The 14,089-nt window shown below is 39.7% G+C and overlaps 1 protein-coding gene across 2 annotated transcripts in view; it reads right to left on the bottom strand.

Annotated features, from left to right (window-relative positions):
- The window catches only part of LOC126482826 (protein SDA1 homolog), a 184,417-nt gene that overhangs the window by 21,224 nt on the left and 149,104 nt on the right, over window positions 1-14,089 (bottom strand). For both annotated transcript variants that reach the window (XM_050106567.1, XM_050106566.1), the window contains exon 19: window positions 4,323-4,478. In XM_050106567.1, the coding sequence (XP_049962524.1) occupies window positions 4,323-4,478 (156 nt within the window). The remainder of the gene's footprint in view (window positions 1-4,322; window positions 4,479-14,089) is intronic.

The following is a 14,089-nucleotide window of genomic DNA, read 5'->3' as shown; positions in this document are numbered from 1 at the left end:
ATTATCTACAGTGGGATGATCCTTCCTGAACCTACGCATGATGGCTATTCATCGTAAGTTCCTAATATCTTTCCTAAGCAGCTTTTGAGGACAACACTATGATAACCTCAATCGCAAGTTAGCCTGTATATCGCTGAAAAGGCAAAGAAGTTTTCTTTTGCATTCTCTGCAAGGTGCTGCAAAATAGTATTCTCTATCTTACTGTCAACAAGTTCCATGTCGCATGTTGCAGACTGTTGAATCCAGCCACTACAGTGATAAGGGGCAATTTTAATTTTATTTACTCTCAAAAGTCGTACTTGCCCAACTTGGCAAAATTTCTATGATGATGAATGACCAGATCCTGGCTACTGGTAGCCATTACCTCTGTAAAATGTTCCAGAATTGCCTGGACTACGCTGGTCGTAAGAGAACTGTTGCTCATTATACCAGTTTTTAGCATCTCCCACTTCTCACATACTCTCTCCTGATGGTCTCACGTACTAATGTAGACTTCCTGTTTGTTTGGTCCTGAGTGGAGATTTCAACTTTCGGTGTTAATTCCTTTGCCACACATGCTAAAGATATTACAGAAGCAGGAGGCTGTATTCATCTTGTAGGCTTTTTCAACTTTATATTACGACACTGATTTTGACATGTACAGTACTAGAAGTGGCTAAAGAATGTCTTGGAACAGTAGTGTGTAAAAGTAGGATGAAGCAAACAGCTTGGTGGAATGACACAGTCAAGGCAGCCTGTAAAAGGAAACAGAAGGTGTATAAAAAATGGCTACATACTAGAACTCAGGTAGACAGAAAAAGTTATGTTGAAGAAAGAAACAAAGCCAAACAGATAATTGCAGCATCCAAGAAGAAATCTTGGAAAGACTTTGGAAACAGGTTGGAGACTATGGGTCAAGCTGCTGGAAAACCATTCTGGAGTGTAATTAGCAGTCTTCAAAAGGGAGGTAAGAAGGAAATGACAAGTATTTTGGACAGGTCAGGAAAACTGCTGGTGAATCCTGTGGATGCCTTGGGCAGATGGAGGGAATATTTTGAAGAGTTGCTCAATGTAGGTGAAAATGCGATCAGTAATGATTCAGATTTCGAGGTAGAATGGGATAGGAATGATGATGGAAATAGGATCACATCTGAGGAAGTGGAGAAAATGGTCAATAGATTGCAGTGCAATAAAGTAGCTGGGGTGGATGAAATTAAGTCGGAACTCATCAAATACAGTGGAATGTCAGGTCATAAATGGCTACATAGGATAATTGAAATGGTCTGGGAATCGGGGCAGGTTCCATCAGACCGGACAAAAGCAGTAATCACACCAATCTTTAAACATGGAAACAGAAAAGATTGTAACAACTACAGAGGTATCTCTTTAATCAGAGTTGTGGGTAAAATCTTCTCAGGTATTGTTGAAAGGAAAGTGCGAGTATTAATTGAGGACCAACTGGATGAAAATCAGTGTGGGTTTAGGCCTCTTAGAGGTTGTCAGGACCAGATCTTTAGCTTACGGCAAATAATGAAGGGAATTGTATCTATGCTTTATAGATCTAGAAAAGGCATATGACCGGGTTCCTAGGAGGAAGTTATTGTCTGTTCTACGAGATTATGGAATAGGAGGCAAACTTTTGCAAGCAATTAAAGGTCTTTACATGGATAGTCAGGCAGCAGTTAGAGTTGACGGTAAATTGAGTTCATGGTTCATAGTAGTTTCAGGGGTAAGACAAGGCTGCAACCTGTCTCCACTGTTGTTCATATTATTTATGGATCATATGTTGAAAACAATAGACTGGCTGGGTGAGATTAAGATATGTGAACACAAAATAAGCAGTCTTGCATATGCGGATGACTTAGTTGTGATGGCAGATTCGATTGAAAGTTTGCAAAGTAATATTTCAGAGTTAGATCAGAAATGTAAGGACTGTGGTATGAAGATTAGCATCTCCAAAACGAAAGTAATGTCAGTGAGAAAGAAATATAAATGGATTGAGTGCCAAATAGGAGGAACAAAGTTAGAACAGGTGGACGGTTTAAAGTACTTCGGATGCATATTCTCACAGGATGGCAACATAGTGAAAGAACTGGAAGCAAGGTGTAGCAAAGCTAATGCAGTGAGCTCTCAGCTACGATCTACTCTCTTCTGCAAGAAGGAAGTCAGTACCAAGACTAAGTTATCTGTGCACCGTTCAATCTTTCGACCAACTTTGTTGTATGGGAGCGAAAGCTGGGTGGATTCAGGTTACCTTATCAACAAGGTTGAGGTTACAGATATGAAAGTAGATAGGATGATTGCAGGTACTAGTAGATGGGAACAATGGCAGGAGGGTGTCCACAATGAGGAAATCAAAGAAAAACTGGGAATGAACTCTATAGATGTAGCAGTCAGGGCGAACAGGCTTAGATGGTGGGGTCACGATGTTACATGCATGGGAGAAGCAAGGTTACCCAAGAGACTCATGGGTTCAGCAGTAGAGGGTAGGAGGAGTCGGGGCAGACCAAGGAAAAGGTACCTGGATTCGGTTAACAATGATTTTGAGGTAATAGGTTTAACATCAGAAGAGGCACAAATGTTAGCACTGAATAGGGGATCATGGAGGAATTTCATAAGGGGGCTATGCTCCAGACTGAACGCTGAAAGGCATAATCAGTCTTAATTGATGATGATGATGATGATGATTCTATGCACCTTTCTTTCCTCAAGGCACAGAGAGCATTTGTGGCAACAGGCAGCACAATATCCTGAGCAGTTCACACAGACCTAGGGTAGTGAACAAGTGATTCTTCACGGGTTGTTCCACCACATCTACAACATGTTGCTTCCTCCTTGAGGCTAGTGCACTCATAGCATTGCCATTTATAACAATGCATGGGCATTGGATATATATCATATTTTAAAATGGAGGACATCTGCCTTGATATATTCTGACTAAAGCAATGAATCAAAAGTTATAATAAATGCAGCCATTTCTTTACAATTCGCCAATTTACCCATTTCATAATATTCTTCATCTCCATATCATTCTTCAGAACACTTATTTTGAAGTTTCTTTACCTCAACAGCTATTGGCCTCACTGAGACACATCATACCAAAAGGTTTAGAGAATTTCATAAAAGTTTGTACCATCTTCAAAAAGCAAGCTGATAAGCCAAGATTGCCTCTCTCTGTGGCCTCTGACGTTACACCTTCACACCACTTGGTCATCGCTGAAGCATGTACACAACTTATGGCAACAGATGAGTTACGATGTTCACCAAACTCCAGCTCACGAACCTCAGATTCACCATACGTACCCAGCCAAGACAGGAAGATTTCCCAGAGGTGCTCAATAACTGGCACAGCACAGGAGCCATCTGCAGCTTATTGAACATCAGGGGAACAATAGGCATGACCCTTTGTTGTCAGAGAGAAGCTGGTCAGTCTCTATCATGTTCTTTACTTTTATTTTGGAAATGCAGAATTTATTATTAGTTTCCATAACTGCACCCAGGCACCCAGCAGTAGCATTTGGAACTTGGGAGTATTTCTTTCTTACCCAGAATGATACAGAATTATTATACTTTCAAGTAATTCTAGGGGAAAACACTGAAGCATCATACAAATTATTATTTCAGCAACTGACTTCTGGCAGCAAAAATTCATCTGTCTTGGAGAAGCTAAGAAAATTGCTTTTTTTTTTATTTTATTTTTTTTTTATTTTTTCCGTTGTCAACATACCTGCTTCAAACTAGATGCATGTAGTAAGTCAGTCATTACTATGATATATAGTGGTGTTATAATTGGTATGAGAAATATCTACAATATGCATTCCATACTTTAGTGAATGCTAGACAAAATAATGTCATAACACTGCAGATGCAAATAAAGTCATTAAAAATATTGTCTAAAGATCAGTATAACTGCTATTGCTAAAATACTAGTAATCACTTGGTATGCAAATACACTGCTTTTTTATGGAATGACGTAGTTGTGATGGCAGATTCGATTGAAAGTTTGCAAAGTAATATTTCAGAGCTAGATCAGAAATGTAAAGACTGTGGTATGAAGATTAGTATCTCCAAAACGAAAGTAATGTCAGTGGGAAAGAAATATAAACGGATTGAGTGCCAAATAGGAGGAACAAAGTTTTTTTTTCTCATCATTATTTTGAAACGCTCAGTTGTTCTAAAATTATCTACTTCCATGAAATAATCTAGTGCTATGTGATGTGTGTAAATTTTTACTATAGTATACCATGAAGCACACAGAATTACTACAAACAGTTCCTGTCTTTTTAGGAAAATTTAGCATGTGCACTTTTTATTTCTCAACATAGTTATGAAAAAGATTATACCTGCTTCTCCTTGAATGATCTTTTCACTTTACTACGAGCTTTCTGCTTAAGCATAATGTAATTTTTTGTTTTTCTTTTTTCTCTGTTCGTTTTACTTGAAAATGGATTCTTGCGGCGATCTTGAAATCCATACTTTTCTCTTCCCTCTTGACCTTTCTGAAACAAAAATGAGACATCTGGCTTATTGTGCTACATACATGAGCATTAGGTATTATTGAAAAGATAAGTAAATTTGTTGTTGTAACAGGAAATGTTTCTTGTTACATTAATATTTACTGCAAAGCATCCAAGCCACTGATATAAATAATAATAATAATATGTACTGTAAACTGTGACAACTTTGCCTTAAATAATAATAATAATATGTACTGTAAACTGTGACAACTTTGCCTTTTCCCCCCTTCATCAGCCTGGTATATCTCTACTTCTACAATCTGAGGACAGATGACAACTTACTTATGTATTTATATAGTTTAAAAAAAATGAAAAACATATTTGGCAAAAATACTCTGCAAACTGGAAAACTTTGCCAACAACATCAAAATCAGTGGAAATCACCAAAAGAAATTATCAAAAAGAAGTTTAAAGCATTGAAAACAATTTACACCTTAGTATTAAACACTTTAAGAATGAAAGAGAGTGATACAGAAAGGTACACACAAAATTTAACCAGAAAAGAAAAATTGTCTTGGTTTTGATAGTAAGGGTTATTAATTATGTACAGAATTTATTTCACATTCAGGGATGTTTCATCTAGTACATTTGGGAAGTAAAAACTTTTCCCCCTCTCTTCTGCACAGATATACGACAACTCGTACTCTCCATCTCCATAGAACTGAATAAGTTTACCAACAAAATGCTTGACACTTTTTTTTATCGGGAATTTTACTACAATGAACATTCCAAGCTTTAGTTTTATAAGATTCTGGGTCATTCTGGCATTCATTTCATTATGTTCACAAATGGCTGAATTAAGATCCTCTTCACAGCAAAAAGCAAGATCAACACAATCGGTTAATTCCTGACTACCTCATTGTTCTGTTTATTCTGCATCTTGTTCAGGTTCAGAGTCAGATGTGTCATGTAAAGAAAAAGCACAGTCAGATTCATTGCTGTTGTGATGACTATTCCTCTGAGTGATCTTTCTTCTACTGGTCCCCTCAATTAGCTTAGTTACAGAGGTACTCTGAAGAGATTGGTGGTTCATCAAGTGTGATTCATCAACAGCTTCTTCTGGTGTCATATCAATTCTCTTTCTCCTCTCCGGTGGACTCTGACTATTATTTCCATGACAGGCTTGATTTAATTCATGAGTGAATCACTACTTCTTGTAGGTGTGCCATTGCCATCAGCTCTCTCTGCATCTGGGATTCTAGAATAACCTTTTCAGTATTTAAGAGCACAATGCCACATTTCTTGAACCCTGATATGATGTTCGATTTCATTTTCTCTTCTTCATCCACAGCAATGAGACGTTAAGCCAGCAGTTTGGGAAATGCACTTTTCTCAAGTGTCGTGGAACTAAATGAGTTTCTCATCTTATAATCTGTCAGTATGACTCTCCATTTCCTTTTACAGGGAGCAAAGACTGAAACATAGAGGTTGACACAGAGGAGTGGATACTGGGGGGCAACAACATAAAGTGAATGTCAAGAGTTTGGCATGCCCTGATAACTCATATTTATATGGCTGCTAAGGTTATCTCCTATCAAACATTTGAGGCCAGATAGATTTTTTGCCCATGGCACAGCAACATGGAAAATCACTTTTCAAAATGCAAAGCATCAAACCGTCCATTTATTATATTGCCATATTTTGTTCCCTTTGGTCCTCCTAAAATCCATGTGTCCCATGACTGATTTGAATGATAAACCACAAGAGGAGGAAGCAACTCTCAAATACTTGCTTTGGTAGAATTCATAACTATTTGTGGATACTTGCATCCCCTACGAAATAGCTTCCTTTCTTTATTTTATTTTACCCTGGATCAGTCAAATTTGTCTTATTGTAGTTTAATATGTGGGGTGAAGAAATTCTTTCTAATGAGTCTTTCAAATGACTAAAGTATGCTTTAAGCTGATCTATTCCAACACTTGCTCTAGCACAGGAAATATTTTGGCACTTACGGGAAGAAAGTCCTTGTTTATACCATTTCACAAAATAACAATACCAGTCATCACAAGGTCAGCTATTTTTGAATTGTGAAATCTGCTGCCCCATGGAACCCTTGAAATTTTTCATGATGAGCCGTAGATAAGTGCATCAAGAGACATTCCTGATTCCGCACACACGAGGGCTTGTTCGATGATCTTCTCTTCTTCTTTGTGGCTCACTGCAGTTTGACACCCTGTTTGCTTTAAATGGAGACCCTTTACTTTGTTTCCAATTGATCTTTGATGAATACTGAACTCCTCTGCTGCTTTTCCACTGCTCATTTGCTTATTAATCACTTCAGAGACAGCTAGCTGTAGCTTAGTGTCATTATATTTTTGTACTGTATAATGTATATAATTATTGTATAATTGTTGTATTTTTAATTATTGTATTGTATGTCATAATTTATTAATTTTATATATATATAAGCGTTGGTACGTTGATAGAAACAATAACAAACACAAACACACACACGAATTTCAAGCTTTCGCAATCCACATTTGCTTCATCAGGAACGAGGGAAGGAGAGAGAAAGACGAAAGGATGAGGGTTTTAAGGGAGAGGGTAAGGAGTCATTCCAATCCCGGGAGCGGAAAGACTTACCTAGGGGGGGAAAAACCTTCGTAACCTCTTGGTTCATTCCTATGAAATCCCCAAACCACCTTCCCTACCCTCTGGCTCCTACCCTTGTAACCGCCCCCGGTGTAAAACCTGTCCGATGCACCATCCCACCACCACCTACTCCAGTCCTGTAACCCGGAAGGTGTACATGATCAAAGGCAGAGCCACGTGTGACAGCACCCACGTGATTTACCAACTGACCTGGCAACACTGTGAAGCTTTCTATGTGGGAATGACTAGCAACAAACTATCCATTCGCATGAACAGACACAGGCAGACAGTGTTTGTTGGTAATGAGGATCACCCTGTGGCTAAACATGCCTTCGTGCACGCCCAGCACATCTTGGCACAGTGTTACACCGTTCGGGTTATCTGGATACTTCCCACTGACACCACCAACCTATCAGAACTCCGGAGATGGGAACTTGCCCTTCAATATATCCTCTCTTCCCGTCAGCCACCAGGCCTCAACCTCCGCTAATATCAAATTGCCGCTGCTCATACCTCACCTGTCATTCAGTAACATCTTTGCCTCTGTACTTCCGCCCCAACTGACATCTCTACCCAAACTCTTTGCCTTTACATATGTCTGCTTGTGTCTGTTATGTGCGGATGGATGTGTGTGTGTGCGAATGTATACCTGTCCCTTTTTTCCCCCCAAGGTAAGTCTTTCCGCTCCCGGGATTGGAATGACTCGTTACCTTCTCCCTTAAAACCAACATCCTTTCGACTTTCCCTCTCCTTGCCTCTTGCCTGATGAAGCAACCGTTGGTTGCGAAAGCTTGAATTTTGTGTGTATGTTTGTGTTTGTTCGTGTGTCTATCGACCTGCCAGCGCTTTTGTTTGAAAAGTCACATCATTTTTATTTTTAAATATATTTTTCCCACGTGGAATGTTTCCCTCTATTATATACATATATATCTAAAAACAAAGATGATAAAAGTCCTCAGTCTTTCCTCTCCCACATCCACACCGGCTGTTCAGAGCATCCTCCTACAGGCCAACCGCAAATTAGAACAGCATGCCACCCTCCACCTCAAAAAACTATCCAATCTCCTGGTTTCCCACCTCTGGAAAGGCAACTCACTCACCCTTCACAACCTTTCCAACAAACCTCAACCTCCTCTCATTGCACACAAACCCAGTCTCTCCCATCTACTCAATCTCCCACTTCCAGCTCCACTCCCTCCAAAACCTCAAAATTCCAATCAACACAGTCTGGAACCACAACACCCTAATACAGTAGTTAACCTTTCCTCCAAACCTCTCTCCCAATCCGAAACCTCTGTCCTATCCAACGGCCTCACCTTCAGCTCCACTCCCAGATTCAACCAAACAGCCCTTGTCAAAGATTTACTGTCCTACACTCGTACTCTCTGCTGGAAATATCACTCTGCCACGAAGAAAAATGATCCTACTCCTACTCCTAATGATCCAAATCCCCAAGACACTATCCAAATTGAACCCTGTCTGGAACAGTTCCATCCTCCATCACAGTGGGACCCACCTCCTCTTCCTCAAAATCACCCTCTCCAAACCTTCCAGGAATTTCTGACTTCCAGTCTTGCCTCTCAATCCTTCTTAAAAAACCTTAATCCTACTCCTAACATAACCACTGCTGAAGCCCAGGCTATCCATGATCTGAAGGCTGACCGATCCATCGCCATTCTTCCGGCGGACAAGGGTTCCACGACCGTGGTACTTGATCGTCGGGAGTATGTGGCTGAGGGACTGCGTCAGCTTTCAGACAACACCACTTACAAAGTTTGCCAAGGTAATCCCATTCCTGATGTCCAGGCGGAGCTTCAAGGAATCCTCAGAACCTTAGGCCCCCTACAAAACCTTTCACCTGACTCCATCAACCTCCTGACCCCACCGACACCCCCCACCCCTACCTTCTACCTTCTTCCTAAAATTCACAAACCCAATCATCCCGGTCACCCCATTGTAGCTGGTTACCAAGCCCCCACAGAACGTATCTCTGCCTACGTAGATCAACACCTTCAACCCATTACATGCAGTCTCCCATCCTTCATCAAAGACACCAACCACTTTCTCGAACGCCTGGAATCCTTACCCAATCTGTTTTCCCCGGAAACCATCCTTGTAACCATTGATGCCACTTCCTTATACACAAATATTCTGCACGTCCAGGGCCTCGCTGCGATGGAGCACTTCCTTTCACGCCGATCACCTGCCACCCTACCTAAAACCTCTTTCCTCATTATCTTAGCAGCTTCATCCTGACCCACAACTTCTTCACTTTTGAAGACCAGACATACCAACAATTAAAGGGAACAGCCATGGGTACCAGGATGGCCCCCTCATACGCCAGCCTATTCATGGGTCGGTGGTGTACACAATCAAAGGCAGAGCCACGTGTGAAAGCACCCACGTGATTTACCAACTGACCTGCCTACACTGTGAAGCTTTCTATGTGGGAATGACCAGCAACAAACTGTCCATTCGCCTGAACGGACACAGGCAGACAGTGTTTGTTGGTAATGAGGATCACCCTGTGGCTAAACATGCCTTAGTGCACGGCCAGCACATCTTGGCACAGTGTTACACCGTCCGGGATATCTGGATACTTCCCACTAACACCAACCTGTCAGAACTCCGGAGATGGGAACTTGCCCTTCAGTATATCCTCTCTTCTCGTTATCCACCAGGCCTCAACCTCCGCTAATTTCAAGTTGCCGCCGCTCATACCTCACCTGTCTTTCAACAACATCTTTGCCTCTGTACTTCTGCCTCGACTGACATCTCTGCCGAAACTCTTTGCCTTTACAAATGTCTGCTTGTGTCTGCGTATGTGCGGTTCGATATGTGTGTGTGTGCGAGTGTATACCTGTCCTTTTTTCCCCCTAAGGTTAATCTTTCCGCTCCCGGGATTGGAATGACTCCTTACCCTCTCCCTTAAAACCCACATCCTTTCGTCTTTCCCTCTCCTTCCCTCTTTCCTGATGAAGCAACCATTGGTTGCGAAAGCTTGAATTTTGTGTGTATGTTTGTGTGTGTATCGACCTGCCAAAAGCAAATTTCTAGGTTGGCAAAGTTGTCTCATTTTTACCAAGCACACCAGTGCAACATTATCAAGTTATCTATTATAATAAATACACTAAATATGCTAAAATGAGTGAGCAGATTGAGATACTTTTGCAGACTACCATAAAATGTGTGTTCCACAAGCCAAAAGAAAAAGCACTGCCAAAGACCAGGAAACAATGAATAAATGTAAAATGCTTGCCAAATTTGTCGTTCATTGCTGTCTTGTGCAGTGAAATCATTGGTGTATCTATTCCATGATCCAGAAACTTGGTAGGATGCTAAAGATATTCTTACTCAAAAAGTTGCCCTTCTTGGCAAAGTTGTCCCTATTTACAGCACACTATAAATATTATAGCTCATATTTTTATTTCATACACATCTACCGATATAACTATACTTTCCACAGAGGATGACACGCCTTTCACCAATATAGAGTCAGATCTATAGCATGAAATGCAATGATAATGATTTATAAGGATTATCTTTGGCTCACTGAGGTATGAAATAAGCAATATAAAATGCTGTAAAAACTAATAGACACCAAAAATTTGTTAAAAGTACATTAAACTCTGCAATATTCATACAATAGAGAATATAATAAAATAATGTACTTTAATATCTCATGAGGATCTACAATAACCGTAACCCCTGCTCTTGGTCACATAAGAATCCAGAGGTGCCATGCGGATGTACTTTGACACTTTGTCACCCTTTTTCTTTCATTCACTCACTGCATTATGAGAAATTATAAAAAGCCATCACAACCGTATTAAATCCACATTCTCCTGTGCACTCTTTGCTGTGGTCCATCTTAAAGAGGCATGTGTATGTATAAGCACCTGTTATGCCTTACTGTAAATTATACATGATTAATAAATTATCAGTTAGTTAGCTTAATTAAAGTTTGTACTGTGTTATTACTTAGAAACAAAATCTGAGACACTCAATAATCATTATCTTTCTGTCTGTCATGATTTAAAGTAATGTACTGGTACAAATATTACAGTGTGTAATGTGAGTCTATCTGGAGGTGCAGATAACTGAGGCTTTGATTGGTCATTTTCTTTTAGCATTGTTTGAACTTGTATCTTTACATAACTTTTCCAAAGATTTTATTCATGGCATACATCTAAACTGACAGGTCTTACTCCTTTTCATTACATTGCGCATTATAAATGTCACACTATGACAGGACTTCTTGTTGAGTCATTGAATTAGCCTGTAATTAAAAATATTGTACTTTTGTTCCATGGTAGACTTATGTTAAATTATGTGTGTCAGGAAAAGAATTTAGAAAGTCAGACTGGCACTCTGAGAGAACAATTTTTCATCAGTGGAACTCGCCTACTACAAGTTCGAAATTTTGCTTCTCTCTACACTGATTTGCTTGCTACCAAGTTACATACTCCCTTACAATTGTTCAGAGTTCAACCTACAAACACAGGCATTTTATACAGTAAATTATTTATGGTCATTGGTATTCTTTGTGTATGCAAGATGAAGAATTTGCATGCTGTGCAAACAATAGGTGCAGGTGCTACTAGTCAATCGCATGATCAATTAACTGAACTTTCTCAAACATTGATTTAATGTCCAGGACTGTGCCCATAGTCTTGAGTCACAGAGATGAAATTTCATCATCACAAGCAACTATGTCTGCAGCGCAATCTGAAATTTCGAAGAAACAACACACTATGTCAAAGCAAACAACAAATTAATTTCACAACTGGAGCTAGCTCAAGGAGACCTACCAGCAGCCTGTTCAAAAATTAGCTGAGGAAGTTGTAGGAGTAAAGCAAGCATAAACAGAGCTATAGGAAGCTGTTCATCAGCTCTCTTAATGAGTGAATAATATAGCCACTGAACAGAAAAAATGATGCATGAATAATTCAAATTATGAAGACAGAAACATGCAGATGAGTTTGCACCTTGGAAGTCCGAAAAGGACATACAAATAAGCAAAACTACCGATGAAAAATTCCATGAAGGGAATGGGCAATTAATTGAAGCAATAGACACTAACAAGGGAAACTTCCCATTACACCCTCATCAGATTTAGTCGTAAGATGGCCCACAGGATAGCCCGTCGAAAACTGAACACAGATCAAGCATGAAAACAGAAAGAAAGTATACTGAACTGTGGGGGAAAAAAAGAAAGAAACAGAATGAACAGTCCACATTAACAAGTGCAATACTGAGCAAAAGTTAAGGGCTGTGGCATCGGTGGTTAAGTGGTCACAGTGTTAGGACTGCCAAGCGGACGAGCTGTGTTCAAAACTCCTTCACGCCAGTTATCATTATTTTCTTTTTTTCACAATATTTTGAACCGTCTGTCCGGTCATTGAAATGTTTGTTCTCTTTTTGTAGTCTTGGCAGTTGTTGTACTATACACTGGTTATAGAATATGAGTCATGTGGTAAGAATACGTTATCATTGCAATGATGAATAGTGAGAGCAGGCGAGATGCCACATAGACATCTTGCAGAAATGAAAACAATAAATAAATGGGTGTGAACTATGTTACAACAAAAGAATTCAACGACCAAAACATCCAAAATGGAATGCAATTTAAAAATGTTAACAGCATATGTTTTGACAGAGCACAGAAAAACTGTGTGACTTTGAAACCATTGTGTTCATTTGTTGCAGCTTATGTGACATATGATTATGCTTTCATCATTTCCTTGGGAGTGATCACTTTCAAACCCATACGAACATCTAAATTGGGCAAGGACGCATACTTACTCACTCACTTACCAGGCGTACAAATTACGTGTGTCAGTAAGAGATTCCTACCATGTGACACACATACCGTCACTAATGCCGTGTATGACACATCAGGCATGTTTTCCAGTGAAGGATTCCATTGACTTGGCGCCTTGTCATGAAATGTTTGCAGTTCCCACTTGAAAGCCAATTCCTTTTGGCTGCTAATAGAGTGTTGTGCAGAATCAATTTTCATTATAGCTCCCTTCCTTAAACCTCGCCGTTGCAAATGGACAATACACCATAACAAAAAAAAAAAAAAAATAATAATAATAATAATAATAATAATAATAATAATAATACTTAAGGTTTGGCATAAGTGAGGTTTGAACACAGTTTGCCTGTATTGTAGTCCAACACCACGACCACTTCACCAAGATATCATTACTATTTCAAGCTGCCTTGGACTGTTGACTGTTTCTATTTTGCTTTGTTTCATAGTTCAATACACTTCCTTCCTGTTTTCAACCTTGATCTGAGTAGAATATTTGACAAGCTGTCCACTGGGCCCCCTTACCACTAAATCTGAGAGGGATGTGATGGGGAGTTTCTCTGTAAGTTGCAAGTAGCAATCTGCAAAATAATGAATGAAGTAATGCCTGAACGAAATCATTCGGGCAGGTAAAAACTGACTTGTGCAATCCCACAAAAAAGATAGGTCAAGATTTGTCACTATGGTGAAATTCTGTGAGCAGATAGGAAACATAAAGAAAGAATTGGCTGAAGTAAAAGAACATATTCTTGCTGTGGAATCAATGCCAAATAGGCTACATTGAGCAAAATGAGAGCAGCTGGCTCAATTTTTGCACAAAGTGCTATATAATGTGAAGGCTGCAATCTTTACTTCCGCAGTACTTGAAAAGAATTTGACAAAACACCGTCAGTTCTAAGCGTTTTAGCCTGATAATCAGAACAACCCTCAATCATTTTTATAAGAGCATTTCATAGTACACTGACACACTAGTGATCTGATGATCCAAAAATCAATTTTGTAAGTGGATATATACAAGAGGGTCCTGCATCTTGGCTGCAATGGAAACCAAGTATTGCCACATATTGCATATGAATCTGAGAAGGCTTTCTTGGCCAAGCATTGGCTTGCGGGGATATAGGAACCACTTCACAAGGAGGTTTTCAGCTGGGTACCATTTCATACCCATCATGTTAGCATCATG

Source organism: Schistocerca serialis, chromosome 1 (genome assembly GCF_023864345.2).
Source record: "Schistocerca serialis cubense isolate TAMUIC-IGC-003099 chromosome 1, iqSchSeri2.2, whole genome shotgun sequence".
In the NCBI taxonomy this organism is placed as follows: domain Eukaryota; kingdom Metazoa; phylum Arthropoda; class Insecta; order Orthoptera; family Acrididae; genus Schistocerca; species Schistocerca serialis.
Note: the sequence above shows the minus strand (reverse complement) of the source record. Positions and strands in the feature narration are given on the sequence as shown.